Source organism: Chelonoidis abingdonii, chromosome 2 (assembly GCF_003597395.2).
Source record: "Chelonoidis abingdonii isolate Lonesome George chromosome 2, CheloAbing_2.0, whole genome shotgun sequence".
Lineage (NCBI taxonomy): Eukaryota > Metazoa > Chordata > Testudines > Testudinidae > Chelonoidis > Chelonoidis abingdonii.
Window position 1 is genome coordinate 4542637 of NC_133770.1, and position 24912 is coordinate 4567548.

At 40.5% G+C, this 24912-nt stretch overlaps 1 protein-coding gene across 1 annotated transcript in view; it reads left to right on the top strand.

Moving 5' to 3' along the window:
- Window positions 1–24912, top strand: part of SMARCC1 (SWI/SNF related BAF chromatin remodeling complex subunit C1) — a 198748-nt gene that overhangs the window by 20085 nt on the left and 153751 nt on the right. The window contains 7 exon segments of the mRNA XM_075061930.1: window positions 9–94; window positions 3991–4072; window positions 6787–6879; window positions 11545–11628; window positions 14753–14804; window positions 14807–14819; window positions 17999–18074. Of these exon segments, the coding sequence (XP_074918031.1) occupies window positions 9–94; window positions 3991–4072; window positions 6787–6879; window positions 11545–11628; window positions 14753–14804; window positions 14807–14819; window positions 17999–18074 (486 nt within the window).

Sequence of the window (24912 nt, forward strand, 5' to 3'; positions counted from 1 at the left end):
GATTCTAGGCCAAGTGCTTCGTGGATTTTAAAGCTGGAGGTACATTATGTCATATTCTTGGTGCTGCTTACAAGTATAAGAATGAACAGGGCTGGTAAGTTTTTTTTTGTTTGTTTGTTTGTTTGTTTGTTTTCTTGAATTTAAACACCTTCTGCATGAAACTAAACAAATGAAATGCCTATTCAAACTACTTGCAATTTAATACACTTCCTTGAAGAGCTGAGTGGGAAAGGGAGTTGAGATGAGGAATAAATTTTTCTAGCTGATGCTCTATTTAAAAGCAGCGAAGAGTCCTGTGGCACCCTTATAGACTAACAGAAGTTTTGAAGCATGACCTTTCATGGGTGAATACCCACTTCGTTGGATGCATGTACTCTATTTAAAGGTATCTAAAGACGAGAAGTATTGTGAAGTGATGGCTGTAGTTTCAGAGTGGGAGTTAGGATCTCCTGAGTTTACAATCCCATTTTTGTCATCTATTTGCTGTGTAAAATTGGCCAAATAGCTGAATCTCTGTGCCTCAGTTTCTCCATCTGTAAAATGTGGATTATTCTTACTTGTGTCCTAGGATATTGTTAGGATTAATTAATGTCTACAAATACGAAGCACCACATAGATACTAATAAATAGAAAATGCTTTGTAATTGTTCATCTGTATTCATAAATAAAGAATGCAAGTTTCATAAAACCACTGCCTATATAAATATTGATGTGTTCAAAACTGTCCATTTGGAGTCCAGTGATGTGTATCATGTGGGAAGTTACATAAATAAATTATCATAATTGACTATTTTTAGTTCTCAATGTAAAAGAGCAATAACTCAGTTAAAAATAAGGCAGAAATTTCCCCTTCGTTTATGTAGTTGTTCTTCAAATGCTATGAAGGCTCGTGAGTGTAGCTGGGTTCAGATTATCCCCTGAAGAGCAAATCAAAAGGCAAAAATAGGCCATGTTTTAGTATTATTTTTGTAAGGCAAATGGTGCTGTGCCCCCTAACTGCATTTGCAGGACATGAAAGAATAAGAAGCTGCCATAAGTTAACTTCTCCCTTTCCTACGATGCTAATACCCAGCCACAGACAACTGCTGCCTGAGATATTCCGAATAGTATGTCTTTCGGGGGCTTTGTGTTTCCTCTGAGTCTCAATGGAAGAGCACCTCAGCTAGCTCCCACACAGTAAATATTCTTTTCTTTTCAGACAAACTTATTTCCCAGTTACAGAAATCTGAATGAGAGCAAAACTCTGACATTTGGCCGCATCCTCTCTCCTCCGTCTCTTGCTGATCTCTCAAAACTAGCTGGTAGTGTCTTGTGTGTGTATGCATGGAGTGGGGAAGGAAATGATACTTGAGAATTTAACACCGAGGATCAGATGTAGAACCTGGAATGTTCCCTTCACTAACTTGACCAAATAATATGATGTGCCTGATGCATGATACTTTGTGTTTTCAATGGTATGCATTGTCGCTCTTGGTTAACCTGTTTGTGAATGATCTGTCTTATAGGAGAAGTACCTTTCCTGGTCATAATAGGTATGTCTGAAAAATGCACTTATCCAGTGCAGCTGGACGTACCTTATCATTGTAATTCAAACAGATGTTCTCTAAAGCTTGTTGCTCTAGACTTAGTTTCTGGAAATAATTGGTTAAACAAGAAGACAGGAGGACCTCCTAGTGATGAAAGTGATTTTTTTTTTTTTAAATTGCTCAATACAGTATATGCTGCTGTTTATATGTTAAGAAATAACATGAGTGCTTTTAGGGAAGGTTAAATAAAATGTGAATGTATGAACAAAGTGAAATGAATCCTTAGTGTTGACTTGGACCAAAATTTTCAAACATGGTTGGTTAAAGCTAAGCACCTAAATAAGTGACCTGATTTATAGAGATGTTTAAGCTTTAACACATTGTGTTTTGAAAATGATTGAAATAGTAGAGTCTGAGTCTGAAAATTGCTTGTGAACATGATTGGTATTATAATTTTCTTTGTGTCTGCTTTCCTAATGCTTAACTTTGTCCCATTAATCTCAATCAGAGCAGCTATCAGAAGATCACATTTTGACCAAAAGATTGTGAAATGATGTCAGTATCTGTTTATTGGGGCAAGATTCTTTTAATCAAGGCAGTTAGAATAATACGTTATAGATCATCAAGCCCACCCTCCACCAGTCCAGAAGTGTTCCGTATGCAACTTTTTAAGATTTCTTGTTCTGTCAGTCACTTTAAGATGACATTTATGTTGACATGTAATATTGACATTTAAATATAGAGAACTTTACGGTTGAAAGACAAGCATACAAAAATAAGTGATTGCCCTTAACTTCTTTTTGTTATGTTGGGCATTACAACATAACAGTCCTCTGTGGAAAAAATCCCATATCATTGGCTGAAAATCGAAACCACTAGGGAAAGAAACATCCTTTCACAAATGTGAATGTCTAGTGATGTGCACCTCTCTGGTGTATTATAAAGATCTCCCCATGTGGAGGACCATATGTGCTGCAATACTTAAGGGCCTCAAATAGATAAAGGTAAAGTGGCAGCTGAATGCCCTTGCTTAGATTAGTAAACTAACATAAAATTACATGAGATTGTGAGGCTATAAATATTTAGGTTAATGTGAGCTTTTGAAGTTGTAAAATTCAAACGTGCACATCAACATGTGTAAAACTGAATTTAATGTCATTACGTATTTACGAGCTGTAACAATCTTAGGTGTTTTGTGTATATTAAGTATACTGCCGCTTACTACACTTTGTACACTAACAATATTGTGTGTGGTACTATGCTTGGACAGAAAGTCATACACCCCAACTAAGGACCTGATACTGAATTCTTTATCAGCAGCTTTGTTTCTAAACCTTCTGGTTGCCAAAGTGAAGCTCTCAACCACTTACTGCAGATAACCACACTGTGCTAGCATTTAACAAATTAATAATGCAAGGTGAATTGTTGATCAGAAACTCCTGGAGCCTGTCAAATTGCAGAATCTTGTTGTATCTAAATATATATCCTAACCTTTAAAATTCTTTACAGCTGTCACCCAAATCCTTAGTATTGAGATGAGAAAGTAAATCATTTTAGATTTGAACGAATCCATCCCATGACTTCAGAAAGAAGTCACATTACTGTGTCTCTGCATCATTAGATTAATAACTTGGGTTATTGTAAAATATTTCCCGCTTAACAATAGGCCAAGAATCATATTCCAGTGTGAGGATGGATGTAATACATTGTTTCAGTTACATCTACAATATGTATTCCAGGCGTGGAATAGTGTTTTTTTTCAGATGTGCCTAGTTCAAAAAAGCACAGTAGTGGATTTAATAAGTTGTGCTGTATGCTTCTGAGGTTAGAATGTAGGCCTACAAATGATTGCCCAACATAACCAATAGACTAGTGAATGCAACAGAAATATAAATAGAAAGCAGTCTTTTAAAGACATGAACATTAATTTGCCTGTGCTCCCACTGCTGTAGTCTCTTGTCTGCTGCTGATGCCATTGTGAGCTCTGTCTCAATAAAAGAAAATGACATTCTCAGCTGCTTTTAATTAATTGCTGTTGTCTGATCATTCTAGAGTATAGAAATGTAGTTAATTGGCTACCTGTCTTGCTCCAAGGTTTTGTTGCTAATCATGTTGGATAATAGAAGTTCAGCCTTGGATTACATTGTGCTACTAAGAGTTTACAAATCAACTGCATTTTGTTGATTGGGATTGACTGTTCCTTTTTTACTAAGTGGAGCAAGAGTAACATGGTTGAACCATTTCTATTGTGCTCTAAAGCTCTGTTAATAATTTATGTTCATGCATGCAGATACTGTAAGAATCCGTTCTCTGTTAATAATAAATATACCAGTATAATTTGTGCATAGTTTTAAATATCACTTCTTGGTCAAAACCAAATATAAAAAAGTCTAAAGATTCTTTGCTGTTGCAAATAGGCAAGTTGAAGTCTTTAATATCTTTCAATCATTTTCCTCATTTACAGGCGGAGGTTTGATCTGCAGAATCCATCGCGAATGGATCGAAATGTGGAGATGTTCATGAACATTGAAAAAACACTAGTGCAGGCAAGAAATTTTATAACCATAAACATTTTCTGTTTTGTTTCAATATATTTTCCAGTTTCTTTGGGGAAATGACCTTGTAGCTTTTAGGTCCCTTAGAGGTGTGACCTGCATAAGAATTCCAAACTTTGTACCTTTCTTGAATTTGTCTGAATGTAACTTTTCTCTTTTTCAGTCTGGTCTTCTTTTCTTTTCATTAAGAGTCTCTGAAATTAGTGAGGTTGACTAGGGGGAATACTTAGTACAGAGAAACCTGAGAGGGTGGGGAAATAATTTTGAGCTTTAAAATTGTTAGACAACTATTTTTTAACTTTAAAATAAAATTGAGCATGTACAGTCCAGTATCTTTAACAGGTTAAAACGTTATGCATTAGAATTTAGTAAACATTTGTGAAACAGAACTATTCTTGCAAAAGCCTGGCCACTTACGTTAGGGCAAAAAGTGAATTTACTGCTCTTGAAAGGTGCTGGGTTATAAGGGCAGGTGTAGAAGTACATTACGAGCAGCAGCAATAGAACTTCAACATCCCACCAATGGGCCTCAATCCTGACTTGGAGAGGCCACCTTGAGTAGCGTGCAGATAATTAATTTTGTTCATCAAAATCCACCCTTGGCTAACCTGAGACCACTAGCGAGAGTGAAAGTTCTCGTTTTGTTTCTGATGAGAGTAGCTGTCCGCTAGTAAATGGACTGAAACTCCAACTTAATTTTGTCTGAGCTACAGAACAACTCTCATATGGTGGTAGCTCATTCCTGTCCAGAGTCAAATTTGAATCGTTGACGTAGAGGTGGAAAAGCGCTGTATCCCATTACTCATCCCTTGTCCTCGTGCCATTACCATGATCTACTCACTTGCACACCAGAGCAGGTCAATTTAAAATTGTTTATTAGAGTATCAGTGATTGTTTCCTATGATAATCTGTAGGGTCTAGGCTAGTACTCTTGCTTGTACTACTTTCAAGATGTACTTGTAAAGTATTTAGCAAAATCAGTAACAGGAGGGAAAGAACCCAAAAAGTGACACTCTTCTTCGACATTTTGGAATAAATTGTTTTTGCTGTGATTTGATTAAAGATAGCTGGTAATGTAGAAATCTGTAGACACTAGTGCTGTAGGGTGAGATCCTAGTTGGATGTATCGAACATGGTGTTTAGTTTTCCATTTACAGTGGCTTGCTCAGGACTCGATCCAAAGCACAGTGAAGTTGAGAATCTTTCTATTTTCTTCAATGGGCCAAGAACATGCTGGTGCACAGAACTCAGGTGGGATGAGCGGGACAGCCACCCAGGGTGCGAAAAAATGGGACAGCATGGGAAGTGTCAAAGGGTCACATGTCTTGTTGCGTGTCTCTCCCCCCCCCCGAATTTCAAAGAGTGGCTGCCTAAAATTAAGCAGCCCATAATTTGTATTTAGGTAAGCGATGGAGCATACAAGCCTCACCCAGCTAGCCGGTGCAATAAACTAATGGTGACATGCATGGGAGTGTCAACAGGGGTCGACGCACAATGTCTTGTTGCGTGTCACTACTCGGCAGCCTGCGACCCCACCAAGAATATACTCGAACCATTTCAATCAATCACCCCCGCTCCGGCTCCCTTTCTGCCTTCATTACTCAGGAATTTCACAGAACTCTGATAGGAAGTCCAATGTGAGATGTGAGCCCAAGATAGCCTACTTCTTTGCCCCTGTATCTCCCCCGAGCAGGCTGTGCCCTGCACACTGATGTGCTACCCATGCAAATGCAGAGGATGCAGGCAGTCATGAATCCTGTCCATGAGAGTGCCGAGAAATAATTGGTGCCTGTCCAAATGAAGAAGAAGCCACAGTTCAACTCAGGTACGTAGCCTTTCTGCAGTAGTATCTCCCCCCCCCGGCTCCCATTTCTGCCTTCCATTTAGCTCAGGAATTTTCCAACTCTGGAATTGGAAGTTGGTGGGAGCCCAGCAGCCCTTCTTGCCCTTCTCCCCCGAGCCAGGCTGCCTCTGCACAGCTGGATGCTACCCAGGCAGAGCTCTGTCCATCGTGCTCTTGCCTGTCCCTTGATGGAGCCCAGCACTGGTCGGTGAAATCTTCTGAAGCCATCCCCTACCTGTGGAGCCCAGCTGCCATGAGATGTTCCCCAAGGCACTTGGGTACTGCTGCCCTGACGCTACTGGAGCATCTCATGGCAGCTGGGCTCCATTGACAGGGACCAGCCTCTGGGGTGGTGCCGGGCCCCTGAGGTGGTGTTGGGGAGAAGCAAAAGCATGTTGGGGCACAACTCAGAGCTGTGCTGCCCAGCCTGCGTGGGGAGTGCCCATCTGTGCAGAGGTGGCCGAGCTCAGGGAAAGGGCAGAGAGGGTTGCTGGGCAGCCAGCCAGTGCCCCAGCTCCCACCAGCTTCTGATCCATCAGCTCCTGGCAGGAGGCAACAGTTCTCAAACTGTAGGGCATGCCCCCACAGTTTGAAAACCTCTCTGCTACATGGAAGGCAGAAATTGTGTGGGGGAAGCGGGGGAGGGAAAGGAGCACATGTCCCCACCCACCCACACATCACTTCTAGGGGGTGCAGATATGCTTGCTTGCCATGGGTGCTAAAATGCCTAGTTAGGCTCCTCACAGAACCTTTGCATTAGTGTTTGTCAAGCAGTAATGTTTAATACAGTAATTAATCCCTGATGGGTTCATGCCTTTGATCCACTAGTTTCTGATTTAAAGTTTTGTCTTTTCTCCTCTAGAATAATTGTCTGAGCAGACCAACAATCTACCTCATTCCAGATATCGAACTGAAGTTGGCTAATAAACTAAAGGATATTGTCAAACGGCACCAGGTAACAGATGTTTGTAGCAGCCTTGCGTTTTTGTAGGTTACATTTTTGCAGCTATTTATAAAGGACAACTGTAGAGATATTACTTTAGAATTAAGTTTCCAAAAATTAAATAGTATAGAGGAGCAATGGGCAACTGGTGTCTTGGAACTGCATGTGTCTTTCCAGATCATTTTTTATTTGGCCTGCCAACAGTTAACAGGTGACTTATTCTGCTGTGACATTTATTTTTATTGTTCAGCTTTTTTGCTATGATAAACATACTGAGTATAAAATCCTTGTTTCAATGTGGAAGACTGATCACTAGGGGGATTTGTTGTGGGCTTCCTTGGGTGCCATATATGCTGAATACAAGGAAAATCAATACCCTGAAACATCAGGTCTGTATCCACTGCACCACAAGTGTGGTGGGAATTGGTGCGTTGACAAACCCATGGCTGATACTTTTGTCTTAATTTTTGTTAACTCGTGATAAAATTATAAGAAAGTCTTTCATGAACAGTGGGAGCGTGAATATCTTTTTACTGAAAATGGACATAAGCCTCAGTGCCTCATTTGTTTGCCAGTCATGGCAGTGACAAAAGAATATAACTCGAACCATTTCTACAGCACCAATCGCAGTGCCAAGTATGACAAATATACTGCTGATGGTTGATGTGAAATGCAAATGGAGAAGGCATTTCTACTTGATGAGAAAATGGTTTTAAAAAAAAAATTCAAAACAGTATATCTTTCTCAGTGTATGGTTTTGCAAAGTTTCAGATATACATGAACATGTGGAAGAAAAGTTAACCAAAATTATGCTCGATTGTTCTTCATTTCTTTTGACACTAGAGTACAGATGTGTCAGATGCAGGTCACCTACTGAATATGTCCAGACGATTTACACTAGTTTTAACGTGCATGAAGAGCTGATGAAGTTAGCCTCATTACACAAACAAGAAAGGGCCCAGATATTTTTGGTGCAGTTCAGGAGGCTGTTGCAGATTTTCAAAAAGTTGCCAGCTGCTGTTACGGACAGACCACCCACTATGTGTACATCACAGGTCGGGTTTACACATTTGTTGAAGCACAGTGAAGTGAATTTCCCAACACTGCACTGCGTTGTTCATCAAAAGTCGCTGTGTGGAAAATCACTGAACTTTGATCATGTCATAAAAGTGGTCATGAAAGTTACAAACATAATCTGAGGTGGCAACAATAGCAAATTTGTGGCTTTTCACAGTGAAGTGTACGTAAAGTATGGCAACTTGGAGCCATATGCTGAAGTATGATGGATGAATCATGATAAATGTCTTGCGAGATTATTGTATGCAGTATTGTAGCGGTGTGGATCCCAGGATATTAGAGAGACAAGATGGGTGAGGTAATATCTTTTGTTGGTGGCAGAGACAAGCTTTCGAGCTTACACAGAGGTTGGTCCAATAAAAAAAAATATTGCCTCACCCATTTTGTCTCTCTTGACAGATTATTTGCACTTTGAGGGGATATTGTCACCTTGTTGAAAAACATTGCAAGTTCTGATACTGGAGAGTTTCAGGAAAAAATGGAAGATTCTGTTTTTTTGTAATATGGCATTTTTGGCTGATAAAACCTGACATTTGAATCTGAAATTGCAAGGCATGGACCAGATATGTTGGATTTCATTGCTCATCTGGGTGGTTTCTGAGTAATCTTGAATTTTTTAAGACTCTCCTGTTGGGTTTGGATTTTGGCCACTTTACAATATGTGCTGCATTTGCATTGAAACTGCAAGTGTGCCAAGTCAGTGTTTAGCAGGTACACTGCTGGCATTGAAATGCTGCGGCTTAATTTCCACCAGTGTTTTAAGGATTTTAAGTCTTTGACCTCACCTCATCCATTTTAATGATTCATTTGCATGTGTTGTTAATGAACACCAACTAGAACTGAGCAGACTGCAGGCTGATCCTTTTGAAAGAAGGATGAAAGGGACATTCAGTTTTGGAAACTGCTTTCTGAGTCCCATTTCCCAAATCTGAGAAAGTAGTCACTGAAATTGTGTTCTGTGTTTGAGGCTAGTTATGCTTGTGAAAGTAACTTTTCTACATTGAATCTTTTGAAGTCTAAGGAAGGAACCAACTGATTGATGAAACTGTTCCCGCTTATTATATAGATGTGCCCTTCTTAGTGCACAGGCAGGCTCAAGCTCAAGTTTCACTCTGACAGGCAAGGAACTGTAACAATAATAAACAGCAGAGAAAAACATGAAGATATTTTTATTTTTTGTTTTCATTTATTAATCCCCCTCTTCTGAACACTGAAAAAAAAGTTAGTGAAAGATTCAGGTTGAATCTTCTTAAAAAATAAAATAAAATTCAAGGTTGTGCTAAAAGGGATTTTTATTTTGAATAACACTTTGGTTTTACAGTGTTAATACAGGATTAACTGTATATTACCATATTCTATTGTGGCAAACATTTCTGAGTTATGCAATATATAACCTCTTAAAAAAAAATGTTGGGCCCGCCAAAGGGTTTTAATGGATTTTGTGGCCCTGTTCTTAAAGTTGCTCATCCCTAGTATAGAGAAAGGAGTGTTTCTGTGGCCAGTGCACACCTGGGTAGAAGATGGTCTAGTCTAGGTTCTGTTCCTGGCTATATTACAGACTTCTGTGTGTTTTTTAGGCAAATCACTTAAGCATCTATCTCTATTTCCCTGTCTTTAAAATCCTATAATGCTTACCTTCTTCACTGGGAGGATGATGATTAACACCTTCATGTAGAAGAAGGAGTTTGAGATGTGAAATGGGCTATGTAAGTGTAAAGTAGTAAATTTTAGGAGAATGGGATTTACTTTGCCATCTGAACAGCCTTCTGATGGTATCGCTCTCATCTTAAATGCATCTCTTCTCCCATGCATAGGTCTTCTGACTTTTTCCCTTTGCAGATAGTAGCCTTGTCTGCTGAATACTTTGATTTACTCATCATTCTGTTTCCTGTAACTTAACCATATGCTTTCTACTGTCCTAGTGTCACAGAATTTGTGGGGAGACAAGGCCCTGCACCTCCAGCTTCCTGCAATTCACCGTGTCTTTCAGCCAGGAAGTAGAAGAGAAGGTTTATTAGATGACAGAAACACAGTCCACACCAGAGCTTGTAGGCATAAACAGGACTCCCGTAGTCAGGTCTTTCTGGGTAGTAGGGAACTTAGCCCCCAATCTCAGGGTTCTCTACGATTCCCCAGCCCGCCCAAGACTGAAACTCTCTCCAGCCCCTCCTTTCTGGCCTTTTCCTCTTTCCCAGGCTGGAGGTCACCTGATCTCTTTGTTCTCCAACAGCTTTAGCTATCCCCTTGCAAGGAGGGAAGGCCCCCCCCCCCGGCCATTAGTTGCCAGGAGACAGAGTGCCGGCCATTTATGCACACTGGCCCTTTGCTCTGCAACAATCTCATCCCCTAGAGACTTAAGAAATGCATAGGGCAAACTGAGGTACCCCCACAGTATTCAGAGGAAACATTAAATACAGTCCCACTTTTCACATCTAGTATCTAATTCTGTAAAATGTTTTGGAATACAGTTGGGTGAAAAATGCTACACAACATTTCCATTTCTGTAAATACATTTCCATCTACTGAAGAAAAATTCCATAGATTTTGAAGAAATATATCTGTAGATTGTCCCTTGGGTATGATTCTGTCTGCTGTGTAGTGACTGAGGCTCTGTGTAGTAAGTTGGATAATCTTAATGTTTTTAGTGCAGAGGAAAGGCAATTTTGTATTATACATACACCAGTCAAGCAATATGACATCCTCAGTTAACAAACGTCTGTTTTTTAGAAGCAATAAACAGTTGAATATTATAATATTTAAATGGACACTGTCAACTTGAAAATATATAATTTCAGACAGACACATTTATCTTTTACAGTTACAAGTAACACCTAAAATTATTCTGACAAAGAAGTCAGTGGAAATAGCATATCTTTTATAATTTACTATGAGCATTTGACAGAGCTTTGAATATTGTCAGTGTCATTGTTTTCTCCTTCATAGTTGTCTTTTCCCTTGTTAAACAGATCCTTTTAAACATTGAAGGGGGAGCAGAACAGCCTTTTTTTTTTTTTTTTTTTAAGGAACTCTTTTTTTTTTTTTTGGTTTAAAGTTCAGGACATGCTATTTAAAGGGGGATCCATCAGAAATTGGAATTTTTTAGTCTATTTAAAAAAAAATCAGGTTGACGGTGTCACTTTAAATTACAGTTTGGATCAAAGTGTTTATATTCAAATACAGTTACGGGTATCTTCTCATAGGAATGTCTACAATAGACTTTCATAGACTGAGATTTGGGAAAGTGAAGAATGAGGAAAGTAAAAGAAAAGCAGTGAGAGGGAAGAAAAGATTGAGGTGAGAAGGGCCAAGGCGATACCAGATGGAGACAGGATGGCGTGCCAGAAGCAATCCTTCTTAAAATAAAGAAAAGCATAGTTAGGGGAAAGAGGTAACCTCCAAAAGATGAGCAGTAACCTACTTTTCTGATACCTTTAGAATATTGGAAGTAATTAGGTTGAACACTTGGGTTCTGGATCTTACTATATTATAACCAAAATCACCCATTAATGTTTCTGAAATGGAAAGTTTTTTCTGTTTGTAGGAGGAAGTTTTTTCTGTATAGCTATGGATTCTCAAGCAGTGTTTCACTTTTTTCCATAGGGAACCGTGACTGATGAGAAGGCAAAGGCCACCCACCATATTTATCCTAATCCTACCTCACTGGATGATGGTAAATCATACAGAGTTTGTCTATGAATCTTGTAACTAAAACGCTTACCTGCTAAAGTGATGGTTGCTATACAAAGCCACTAGGTAGGAAGATGCACTCAGCTTAATACTGAGAGCTGTTCAGGAAGTAATAACTTGCAATATTTGACTTAAAATGGTTTGTAGTCCTAAATGTCCTGCATCACAATATGGGAGTGGGTGGGCTGGGATACACTGAGTGTTTTTATAGATCTGGAACTGTATTTTCTGGAAAGCATATAATGATGTAGGCCTTGATGGAGTGAAAGTCTGTGCTGTTAGCATTAAGCGCTGGCAGTGTGCTGGGTGCTGCGTAAAACAGATTATCACATTCCATGCCTCAAAATTTATAATCTAGAGGAGATGCAAAGGAAAATCAAGACTATGGAAGAGCCAAAGGAAGGAGTGGTCATAGATGACAAAAATTTTACAAGTTGATGATGTAAGCAGGGCTTGAGAGTGAACCTACCATGGACCACCTCACCTGGATGATTTATTTTTGCCCCTGATCTCTGGGTGATAGAGCTAATCCATACAAATTATGTATTTCAAACCATATTCAATGGGATTGTGGCTAAAATAGCTCCACATCAAGACTTCCAGGATTAAGTACAAAAATGACACTGAAAACTAAGTTGAGACGGGATTGATAGTATATAAGAATAGGCAAAAAGGTTAAATGTTCTGCTTTCCTAATAATACCTCTTAAGAAACAGAGCTAGATCTGTGGTAGAGAACCCTGGAGCCAAAATAAAACACATAAGAATTTAAAAACTACTTCGTATAGTTTCACAGGGATAGAAGTGTGGTTAGTATCCTTGCTTCCCGGTGTATATCTGCATTGGGTAAGCCACAAGTGGCAGTGAAAGCAATATCAATGAAAATTAATGAAATGAATGGGTTAGATAAATCAAGACCATATTGCAGTTCTCATTGAGACTCTTATCTGAAGTTTCATAGTTTATCTAGAATCATTTTATCATGCTTGTATTGTACAACATCTAGCTAGCTATTAAAGAACCTTACTTGTTAAGATAAGACTACAAAAAGTGCCTTTTTCAAATTTCATTGTCCAATATAATTTTGTTTCTGTGGAACTGGATTTCCCTGATGCAACATATGGCAAAGAAAGCTGAAATAGTGTTGTTATAACCTGGCGTCTGATTTCCACTAGATGGGAGTGTTTAGCTCTGTGTAGACTGCAGCATGTTGTGTTTTATCCTTTGGCATCCCTTGGTTAAATGTGTTTTGCACTCCAAGGGACCATAATGATGGTACGTAACTACCTCATTTGTGTTCAGAAGCTCTCTTTAATCCATTTATTTCCTGAATAGGCATGAGCGCAGTTTGACATCTGTGGCAAACTTGCAACTATATTCTTAGAGCTACATGGCTCTGTTTAAGTGCTGACTTTACTGAGCTTCAGGGACAGCTTGACTGAAATGGAGCCATGAACTCAAGAAATACAGCTACATAGTTCAGACTCACACTCTAACCTACATTTAAAAATCAGTTTGATGGGTAATAGTCTCCAGATTTCCTAACACTTCTCTCCCTTCTCCAGTGCCATTGGGGGAAAAAAATATTTTAAGATCTTTTACAAAACAGCTAGGATCATTCAGAAAAACCGCTATTGACTCTAGTACCAGATACCTATCTAACTGTATTGGAACCATGCTCACTGCAAGATAAGCAAAAATTCATTTCCTTTGTCCCTGGTTTGGCCAGTGTCCAAGCACCAATTGTCATTACAAGTGTCTTAGTAGCAGCGTTCTGCATGAAGGAAACAAGAATTAGATTACTAGTCTCACTAGGTCAGCATTGCCTTGGAAGTTCTGCTGAGCTAGCACACTCCTTAAGAATTATTTTGGGGATGTTCTATGGCCTGTACTGTATAGGAGGTCAAACAGATTATCACAATGGTCCCAGCTTGCTTTAGAATCTGAATTTTCCCTCATGTAAGGCTAGTTATTTCTCACTTCAAAACCATCTTCCTGAAAGAAGAGCATTTTTAAGGATTGTATCTGGTACACTTTATCTAGAAGTTTAATTCCTGTGAAACTGACTGAGTGTAAATCAGACTAGGGGAATGCTGCCAAGACCCTAGTGGGGATGGGGAATAGATATTTTCCAATTGACAAAAAAACTTTCGGTGGCATAGGGTTGGGCTTCAAACCTTACAATAGTTAGAACAGATATTTGTCCTGGGGAACTAGACTTCTTGGCTGTCTCCACCTTACTTCCGCCTCTTAAGTAGACCCTTATTGAACCTTGTACTGCAGGAGCTGTTCTATGATCCATACCAGGTTCTCAGCCTGGTACGTTAGAGTTAGAAACTAGGACCAGGCAGGGAGAGACGGCCAGCTAGAATCAGGGGCAGGCTGGAAGAGGGAGAGTTTTCAAGGGCAGGCAAGTCTTAACCCAGCTCTGCCTCCCATCAGCCAAAAATCCTCCTCCTCCTCTTCTAGTACAGTGCCTTCAAGTGACCACTTTCAAGTCTTTACACACTGACCAGTCACCAGGGTGCTAAAACTCTGGGGATTAGCCAGTGACCTCAGGGTTAAAGTCTGCAGCGTATATGCGTGTCAGCAATGGAGACTTAAACTCTTCAAGTGAATTTATTCTTGTGGACAAATTGGCAGTGGGTCCATTTATGAATCTGTAGAGGCCTAAAAGGAATACAATAGGCCTTTGGTTTAAAAAAAAAAAAAAAAAAAAAACAACAACAAAAAAAAAAACTTGTTTAAATTGTAGATGTGGCAACAAGGGCTTGCTTCAGCGATGCCCTATGTTTGCAGCAGCTGTACTCTTTACCTATCCATTTGGCTACTCAGGACTGTCGTATCTTGCATTTCTAATGGCCATGCAGACTTGTCCAAAACCAGCGAGTAGGTTTTTGGGACAGATGCAGAGTCCAAACGGAGCTGCTAATATCTTGCTGCTTACCCTGAGCACACTGTAATTCAATTAAAGAAATGTATCTTAAAAAACAGCCCACAGCTTCCCTGCATCTCTGACATTTGGTAGAGGTGACTGAAATAAGTCCTGCTGTTACTATGGCAGGGTCCCACTGCTTGAGTTAGCTCACTATCTCAATCTGACTTTGTTTTTCGTTTTGCAGATGAATGGTGAGACCTGTGATGAAGAAGATAAGCAGGTGTTGGTGCACTGGGGCTTTACCCAGACAGGTAAAGAAAGGAGGAGGGGAGAGACCCTTCATCTCTAAAGTTAGAAATGCAGATGATTTAATCCATCATTTCATACAGATGAACTGTTCCTCTTGGTTTCGTGGTCTGATTTCTTCTGATGTCAAACTACCTTCTGTTCTGCAGCTGTGATTAAGTTTAGTGAACTTGTGCATTGTTTTCCAGAACAAAATGGTGACATCCCAGCTTTGTATGGCCTGTAGTTGTACTCTTCATTTCTAATCCTACAGAATAATGCCAAGGGTCAGCCCATTGATTTCCTGTAAAAGAAAAGTTTAACATTTCTCTCTCCCTCCCCCCCCCCCCCCCCGTTTTGCACACCATCTGATTGGATTGTTTCGGTTTTTTTAAATGATTATACAACACAGGCTAGAATACCCAACACACAGTGTATTGGTCTCATGCTGTATGGCCTCCTAGCGACTTAGTAATTCTTGCAGTACCCAGAACTAGAGAAAAGAGATTTTGTTCACTCTAATAACACTTGAAAATTATATTGGCATAGCTGTGTGTCAGGGTGTGACTAAAACGCACCTCTGACCGACAGAGCTTTGCTGTCAAAATCTCCAGTGTAGGCGCAATTATGTTGACCACAGTTTTTTGTTAATGTAGCTAATGCAGTTCAGAGAGGTGGTGTTCCTACACCAACAGAAAAACTTCTGTCAATACACGCTGTGTATACTGTAGAGGGCTGTGCTGGCATAAGCTCCACAGTGAAGACATAGCCTAAGACTAACATCTACACAGTAATACAGCTGCTCAGTGTGATACTGCCAGTGGTTATGGACTGGTGATATGACACCTTTTCCTTCAATGTCTTGATAGACCTGGTAATTTACCCTGAATCTCCTGAGTCCCAGTCCAGTGCCTTTTCATAGAATCATAGGACAGTCCAGTCCCCTGCACTCAAGGCAGGGCAAAGTATTATCTAGAGTCTAGACCATCCCCGACAGGTGTTTTGTCTATTATACTCTCAAAAATCTCCAATGATGGAGATTCCACAACCTCCGTAGGTAATTTATTCCAGTGCTTAACCGCCCTGACAGATAGTCTTTCCTAATGTCCAACCTAAACCTCCCTTGCTGCAAGTTAAGTCCATTGCTTCTTATCCTATCCTCAGATGTTAGAGAACAATTTTTCTCCCTCCTCCTTGTAAGAACCTTTTATGAATTTAAAAACTGTTATGTCCCCCCTCAATCTTTTCTTCTCCAGACTAAAGACCTATTTTTTTAAAATCTTCCCTCATAGATCATGTTTTCTAGACCTTTAGTCATTTTTGTTGTTCTTCCCTGGACTTTCTCCAGTTTGTCCACATCTTTCCTGAAATGATGTGCCCAGAACTGGACACAATAATGTATTTGAGTCCCAATCAGCACAGAGTAGAGCAGAAACACTACTTCTTCTGTCTTGCTTACAATATTTCTGTAATACATCCCCAGAATGATGTTTGCGTGTGTTTTTTGTTCCAAAAAAAACCCGATACTGTTGATTTCATATTTATTTTGTGATCCAGTATGATCCCCAGATCCCTTTCTGCAGCACTCCTTCCTAAGGCAGTCATTTCCCATTTTATGTGTCACCGTCTAATCCCATTTTGTATTTTCATAGATCATAAACCCAGAACAGCCCCTTATATCATCTAGTCTGACCTCCTGTATATCACAGGCCATGAAATTTCAGCCAGCTACCCATGTATCAAGCCCAATAATTTGTTTGACTAAAGCATATCTTCCTGAAATTGATTTGAAGATATCAAGAAATGGCAAATCCACCATTTCTCTGTTAATTTGTTCCAATGATTAATTGCCCTCGTTGTTAAAACCACAATTAACTACACTGTTAGCTGAGGTTCTTTATTACTGATGGTGTGATGTAAGAGGCAGAATATAACTATATTTTCAGATCCCAGGTAGGTTTCTGTGTTGGTTGTGTGTATGCTTAATGTTTAAAAAAATTTTTTAAAAAACCAAAAAAACCCCCACACTTTTATATACTGACCTAATTGGATTGAAAGTTATTAAATATATAAACCCACTAACTTATTTCTCAAAGGGACTGTTTAGAGTTTAATTGCACCATGTTTTGTAGTCTGAATATGAGATGAAAATTTACAGTAGATAAAAATTAGTTTGTAAGCATGCCCATTACAACCATCCAATAACTAGCTTGAAAGTAAGTCTAAATTTTCCCATGGAACTGTGTAGATTTCAATGGCAGCTTAGTGTAAATGGCCTCTGTGCCAGGAATCTGCAAACCTAAATATAAAAATTCTATTGGAGAAAAAAAAAAAACCAACCCTCCATAGGGCCAAAATGTCCGCTGTGGTATGCTTGCAGGAATCATTGATTTCAACAGTGGTTGTGTGTCTGTCCAGCAGAAGTGAACGCCAAATTCTTGGGGGGGAGGGATGGGACCACACTTCCTAATTACATCTTCATTTTGCAATAAAGCATTTTTAGTACACTTATTTTATTTTTACACCAGTTATATTCAGTTCTGTGTACCAACTGTGTCCATATAAAAATTGGAGCAATCCAGCCAATTAAAGTGGGAGCAAAGAAAAGCTGTGGCCTGCTTGGGCTATTTATCACATGCCTAGTGTTGATTACAAAGTTATCTGACTTTTGGTTGAACTGTTGCAAGCAGCCATTTTTTGGGATGGGACGTAATTTGGTGAAACAGGAAAATAATGGTCAGATGGATTCTGTAGAACTAGAGGCTTGTGGGAAAGATTGTATTGCTGCCTTTTATTTTAAGAGTCTAATGAATCTTAATTAAAATAGATGGGGACAACTTAATAAATTAATGGTACAGAGAAATAGGAATTCACTCTGGAATTCCTTAAACACCACTGAAACCTGGAATTATCAGAAAATATATAATTTCACTGTCGTGAGCTTTATAAATCTCTAACTCAAATGTAGATTTCTGTATTGCATCAGCTTGATTGAACTACTCCTTTTTCCACTGCATTTTTTTCAGACATTTCTCTAAAAGAAGCCAGCAAATGTTCTTTTGATAGAAAATGACTTGACACCATTCTATCCCAGTGGTATGATTTGAACATGCTTTGATGGCTCAACAAACACTCTTGCCAGTGATCTTTGGGATGAACAACTAAGAGGACCAACTCATTTTTTCTCTTCTGATTTTTCTTTTAGCTATGATACTTGGGTTCATGCTACTGACATTGAAGCTGAAATTGAAGATGCTCCAATTCCAGAAAAACCATGGAAGGTGAGAGGCTTTTAAAAAAATTGTTCTGAAGTGCTATTTAAGTATGTTGTATCCTGAGGTGCTTTTATGGAGGGTATTTTGGAAGGATGATGCTGTAGTAGAAATAGGGCCTGAGATATAAGGGCTTGTGTTAAAGGCCTGATATCAGACTGAGGCTGAAAACTGAGTCAGTGGATTTATTGAGCAGTTCGATCAGAGCCTGCTGTATGGGCTCTCTGGCCAGAGTCAGTACAGCATGCAAAATGAGCGCACACACGCAGCCAAACATCTAACGACAGATGCATGTGCATGCAGTCTTTGCCACTTACATGGAAAAAATCAAAATCAATATTTTTAGTATCCCAATTAACATAAAAATCCACATTTCTTTGGTTTGGAGATGACCCAAATGTTGCTCCTGGTGATTATAAAGAATGAGAGAGAAAAAATAATTCATCCCTTTTATGCCAAGGATAATCTCTTAGATTTAATTAGACCTCATTCAGAGTACTGTTGGAATCCCTTAACTCACCCCTGAATTTCAGCCATTGCTGAGATAGAACCTGGCAACTGTTCAGTTGGACATAGCATCATCATATAACCATTTAGGACTCAATGTGGAAAAATACCATTGGTGATCAAATTTCAGGGGGAATTGAGACTGTAATATACAAAGTGTGATCTGCCTAGAACATGAGGGTAGCATCCTTACGATTGGACCCTGTTTTGGCTGGTCCCTGGGCATTACTGTAATGTAAATGTAGTATGATTTATCATCTTGGGAAGCAGTGACTTTGAGAAAGATTTGGCAGTTGTGGTAGATAATTACCTGAATGTGTGCTCCCAGTGCTGTGCAGGGCTAATGCAGGGGTGGCCAACCCGGGCCTGAAAGGGAGCCAGAATTTAGCAATGTACATTGCCAAAGAGCCACAGTAATACGTCAGCAGCCCTGCATCAGCTCCATCCCACCCCCTCCTCCCACCTACTGGCAGCCCCACCAATCAGCACCTCCTCGCACCTCCCGATTCTATGGCAGGCAGGAGGTTTTGGAGAAGAGGGGGAGAAGTGAGGGCATGGTAGTCTTGGGAGGGTGCGAGAAGTGGTGGAGTGGGGACAGAGCCTGTGGCAGAGCCAGAGGTTGAGCAATGAGCACCCCCCAACACACTGGAAAGTTGGCACCTGTTACTCTGGCCTTGGAGTCGGTGCCTATACAAGGAGCCGCATATTAACTTCTGAAGAGTTGCATGTGGCTCCGGAGCCACAGGTTGTCCACCCCGGGCTAATGTAGTCCTTGGTTGCATAAACAGGAATCCTGATTAAGAGCAGAGAGCTTATTTTACCTTTGTATTTGACATTGGTGCAACCACTGTTGGAATGCTGTGTACCATTCTGGTGTCCACAATTAAAGAATGATACTAATAAATTGGAGAGGGTTCAGAGAAGACACAAGAATGATGAAAGAATTAGAAAACATGTTTTGTAGTGATAGATGCAAGGACCTCATCTAATTAGTTTAACAAAGAGAAAATTTAAGGAGTGACTTAATTAGTCTGTAAGTCCCTGCATGGCGGACAAATATTTAATAATGGGCTCCTCAATCTTGCAAAAAAAGGTTATAACACAATCCAGTGGCTGGAAGTTGAAGCTAAACAAATTCAGACTGGAAATGAGGCATACATTCATAACAGTGAGAGTAAATTAATTGTTAGAACAATTTACATGGGGTTGTGGTGGATTTTCCATCACTGACAATTTTTAAATCAAGATTGGATGTTTTTCTGAAAGATCTGCTCTGTGAATTATTTTGGGGAAATTCTGTGGCCTGTGTTATACAGGAGGTCAGACTAGATTATCACAGTGGGTCCCTTTTGGCTTGGAGACTCTGGAGAAAGTGCCATGGTATTTTTAAATGTCACAGATAATCACTATCTCTCCAGCCCAGGAAAGATCAGTGCCACACTGGAGTCTGTTTCAGGCCCTTGCCTAAGGGCATAAGTTTGTTTTTTTAAAAAAAAAAAACAAAATATGAAGTAACACAAAACAAATTCCCCTGATCAAAATAAGTTGCAGTCCCAGAAGTCTTTCCCTTGGCCTCTTAGTCTTGAAAGAATGACACACCCCTTTCTTCAGTCCCACCTGAGTTATGTGACAGGCAAGCAGTTCATAACGCTTTCCTATCTGTTTCATCGCATCACAGTGTCTCCTCTGAAAATTGACATTTCCAGAAGTACAGCTCCTTTAACAGGATATTGGGCATTCATAAAACCATAGTCATCCAGTCTAACCCCTTACCAAGATGCAGGGTTTGTTGTGTCTAAACCATTCAAGACAGATGGCTCTCCAGACTTTCTGAAAACACACTTATTCAGTACTGAGAGGAGGATGCTTTTTGAATCCCTGCACCACTTTCTATAGTACTAGAACCAATGCCCCTGGGGCATTTGTTTTAATGGAGGCAAATTCCAGGTCTGCTGATTTTTAAACCTCCTTCCCGCATATTGCCTTGCACTTTCACTTCCCGTGATTATGATGTAGCATTGCAAGGTTCTCTGATAACTAATTTGTCTTATCCAAGAGGTAGCTGTATTTCAGTGATGGCGATGTGATCCTTATCACTTACCTCACAGCTGTGTTGAGACTGGTTTTTTCTTCGAGTGCTTGCTCATGTCCATTCCATGTTAGGTGTGTACATGCTGTGTGCACCATTGCCAGAGATTTCTCCCTTAGTGGTATCAGTCAGGCTGGCTCTAGCGCCCTCTGGAGCCATGCACTCATGCGCCAGTATAAGGAGTGCTGTCTGCCACAAACCCTCTGTTCATTCTTATTGCCCGTGACAGTTGCTGGACCAACCCATTTTGCTTTGGCAAGGCTTTCCTCCCAGGGGTTTTGGACTCCCTCTCTTTGTTCTTAGTTACCATAGTTTAGTGTGTATAGTTTTTGTAATTAATACTATTGTACATTGAGTACCTTGACGACAGAATCTATTTACTCTGTCACCCCAGGGGCCAGGCATGCCATGATCCCCGGACTTCAAACCTTATGCCTTCTGTGGCAAACCTATGCCCATGAGTGATCTATACTCCAACTACTTGAAGTGCTTAGGGGAAGATTCACATGAAGGACACATGCCAGATCTGTCAGGACTTCAGACTAAAAAGGGCAGAGACATTAGGCTGAAGGCTATCTTCATGGAAGCTGTCCTCGGTCCAGACTCAGAGCAGAGCAGCTCTGATCAGTCACCAAGCACTTCAGCATTGGGGCGATGTGGTGATCTGGCACCGAGTTCTTCCTGGCACTATTTACTATCTCCAGTGCCAAGGAAAAGGTGGAAAAAGCACACAAAGCAGTGCATTGACAGAGGATGCTCACCAGTGAAGAAGACAGACAAGTGGCGGGGGAGGGAAGGGGAGAGGAGGAAGGCAGCACAATGAGACCCATGCTGTGCCACTCTTCCATTCCCAGGCCCACGGTGGCACTGTCAACTCCGCCTAAAGCAATGAGTCTGGTGCGGGACACTCCGCCAGCAATCATAAGCTCCCTTGGCTGCTCCGTCGATCTCAGGCTTTTCAAGCAGTCCTACTTTCTCTCCTGGTCCCCCGCCCCAGCTCTGCTGGGACATCCTCCAGCTCCAGTGTCCAGAAGCAAGAAGGAACGAGAGCATCAGGCTCCTTCCTGGCAGCCTCTAGAGGAAATCCAACCCTGATCCAAGTGTCCCAACCATCTCTGGTCCACTGCCGGTCCAGGAACCTTGGTATCGCGTGGTGGCAGAATCGGCTATCACTCCTCCGTGGTCTCCAAGAGAGACCCCTCCTCTGAGTCCGAAAGGGATCCATATGTGCAACCTAAGGCTCACCACAGGTATCCAACCTGTGCACCACTGGACTTGAGTACCAGTCCTCCTGCCAGCACCTGGGTCACTGGCCAATACAGTGGCTGTACTGGAACCCCTGGGGATTTCCACTGGCACTGGGTCCTCCCTTCCATTGCTCCTACTTGGTGGTTTCTGGGAAGCACACTACTTCTTCTCACTCAGCATCAGACCCCAACTCTGGTACCAACCCCGGATGGACATCGCTGAGGCAGAAGAGGGAACCCCTCCTCTTGTGCAAACTTCCTCCTCATCCTCTCCGCACAAGGCAATCACAGGACACAATAGCCTGATTCTACAGGACGATTTCAGGGCCCATCAGGATGAAATTCAATAAGGACAAATCCAAAGTACTCCATTTAGGAAGGAACAATCAGTTGCACACATACAAAATAGGAAATGACTGGCTAGGAATGAGTACTGTGGAAAGAGATCTGGTGGCCATAGTGGATATGAGTCCAGTGTAATGCTGTTGCAAAAAAATAAAATCATTCTGGGATGTATAAGCAGGGGTGTTGTAAACAAGACACAAGAAGAAATTCTTCTGCTTTACTCCATGCTGATTAGCCCTCTACTGGAGTAATCTGTCCAGTTCTGAGCACCACATTTCAGGAAAGATGTGGACAAATTGGAGAAAGTCCAGAGAAGAGCAACAAAAATGACTAAAAGTCTAGAAAACATGCCCTGTTAGGGAAGATTGAAAAACTTGGGTTTGTTTAGTCTGGAAAAGAGAAGACTGAGAGGGGACATAAGTTTTCAAGTACATAAAAGGTTGTTACAAGGATGAGGGAGAAGAATTGTTCTTCTTAACCTCTGAATATAGGACAAGAAGCAAAGGGCATAAATTGCAGCAAGGGAGGTTTAAGTTGGACATTAGGAAAAACTTCCTAACAGTCAGGGTGGTTAAGCACTGGAATAAATTACCTAGGGAGGTTGTGGAATCTCCATCATTAAAGATTTTTAAGAGCAGGTTAGATAAACACTTGTCAGGGATGGTCTAGATAATTAGTGCTGCCATGAGTGCAGGGGACTGGACTAGATTACCTCTAGAGGTCACTTCCAGTTCTATGATTCTGTAATGATTCTATGTGTTGCTCATGTCCATTCCATGACCCACCGTCCTACCCCTCTGTTGGACTTACCAGCAAGAAGGAACTGAGAGGGTATGTGACCAGCAGTGCCCCTTATGCCAGCGCATATGCACACAGCTCCGGAGGGAACTAGAGCCAGTCTGACGGATACCACTAAGGGAAAAATCTCCGGCAACACTGCACATGGTGCTCACACATGTAACATGGAATGAACTTGAGCAACACATCTCAAACAGCAGTTACGGAAATAATTAGCAAAGTTTTTTGTAAAATGGTTTGACATCCTTCGATGAAGGGTGTAATAAAAGCAGAAAGTACTGCAATAACTGAATTTTTGTACAGAATTATGAAGGCCTGCTATTGTAGGAACTGCTTTAACACCCCCCACTTACCGTAGCAGTGGTCAAAGCACTAGAAATTCAGATTTCTTCTTATGTAGAGAAGTTAACTATTTTCAGGTAGGTCCTTCCATTTTAAAGGTGCTGAAGAAAATAAACTCTTGCTGGGGTCTTCCACTTCATTGAAATCAATTCTTAGCTGTTTTAGGGGTGATATTACAAGAATCAGTTAAAGGCTTGCCTACATTTGCCAATTTGCTGCGTTCATGCTAGTGATTTAAGCTCTTGAGTCTGGTTGTGGTTTGGCTCAGTCCTGAAATAGATGCCAGTTTCTGCAGGCTCTGTTGAGTACCTTTCACAGTTCACGTCCCTTGGATTGATTTCAGCTTGCCAAAAGCATTTGGACTCTGGCAGAATTGTGCCAAGTGAACAAAATAACATTGGAGGGGTGGCACCTTCCAACATATGTTTTGAAAAGCAGTTATGGATTGTTAGTGATATTTGCACAGTTATTAACATCTTGCTTTTATTTAAAGGTTTATGATTTAACTAGAACTCTGACCATTGCTGCTGTTAGGTATGAAAACTAAGTCAACACTTTCTGGTCTATTGAACTTGGAAGGGCTCAAAATGACAATAGCAGCCTTCTTTAGGTACTTTACATGATTAGAGGTCTGTTTGTGGCACAGCGGTTTCTCTCTTGATTTAGTTCATTGAAAGAAAACAAGATAAGGAAACAATTGTAATAAAATATTGCAATTATGCTGCTTATTCATTTATATATAGAGAAGATGATTTCATGCTGTTGTGTTTTGTTACTGATTTGTTTAGCATCGGTGGAGGAGGAGGTCTTTGTGGTCAGATCAGGTGAAGAAAATTAATTTTTGGTGGGATGATTGGAGAGGGGTAGAGTTATTTTTTATAAATAGCTCTTTAAAACTTGTTTTAAATATTAAAGTCAAGCTCAAGCCCCTTTTTATTACTCACATGTTTAAACTAGAAACCCATTCAAAAAGGTTATCCAAGTCAATCAGTAACTGATCCAGGTTTTCTAGGCAGTCTTCCATAGCTAGCTGAAAACTTTCACTTCTGATTCTGCTTCCTTCCCTCCCCTCCCCCTTGCTCCTTTGGCCGTGGCAGAGTATCTCATGGTTATCTTCTAGGCTTCTGGAATCCTGGACCTGGGTGGAGCCAGTGTTGCTTTCAAGCAGGATGAAGGCAGGGGTGATGAGTTCTGACTATTGCTTGACACGCACAGCCATTTGAATTTCATGAAAACCCTTAATTGATAGAAATGCTTGCCCACTAGAGCACTTGCATGTAGAGGTCAAAGGATCACTAGTATTTAATGTTAAGATGTAGTTCAGAAAGGGTGAATAGATGAGCCTGTATTACTGAAACTGCCTGTCAAAAGATGGCATGGTCCAGGAATATTGACATTACGTATATTTAGTTAATTTTTCTCTTTTCAGCTAGCTTTTTAAGAAATATGAATCATTGTCCGTTAAAAAAAACTTATTGCATAGTCTCCTGTAGCTACAAATCAGTCTTTAGAACTGCAT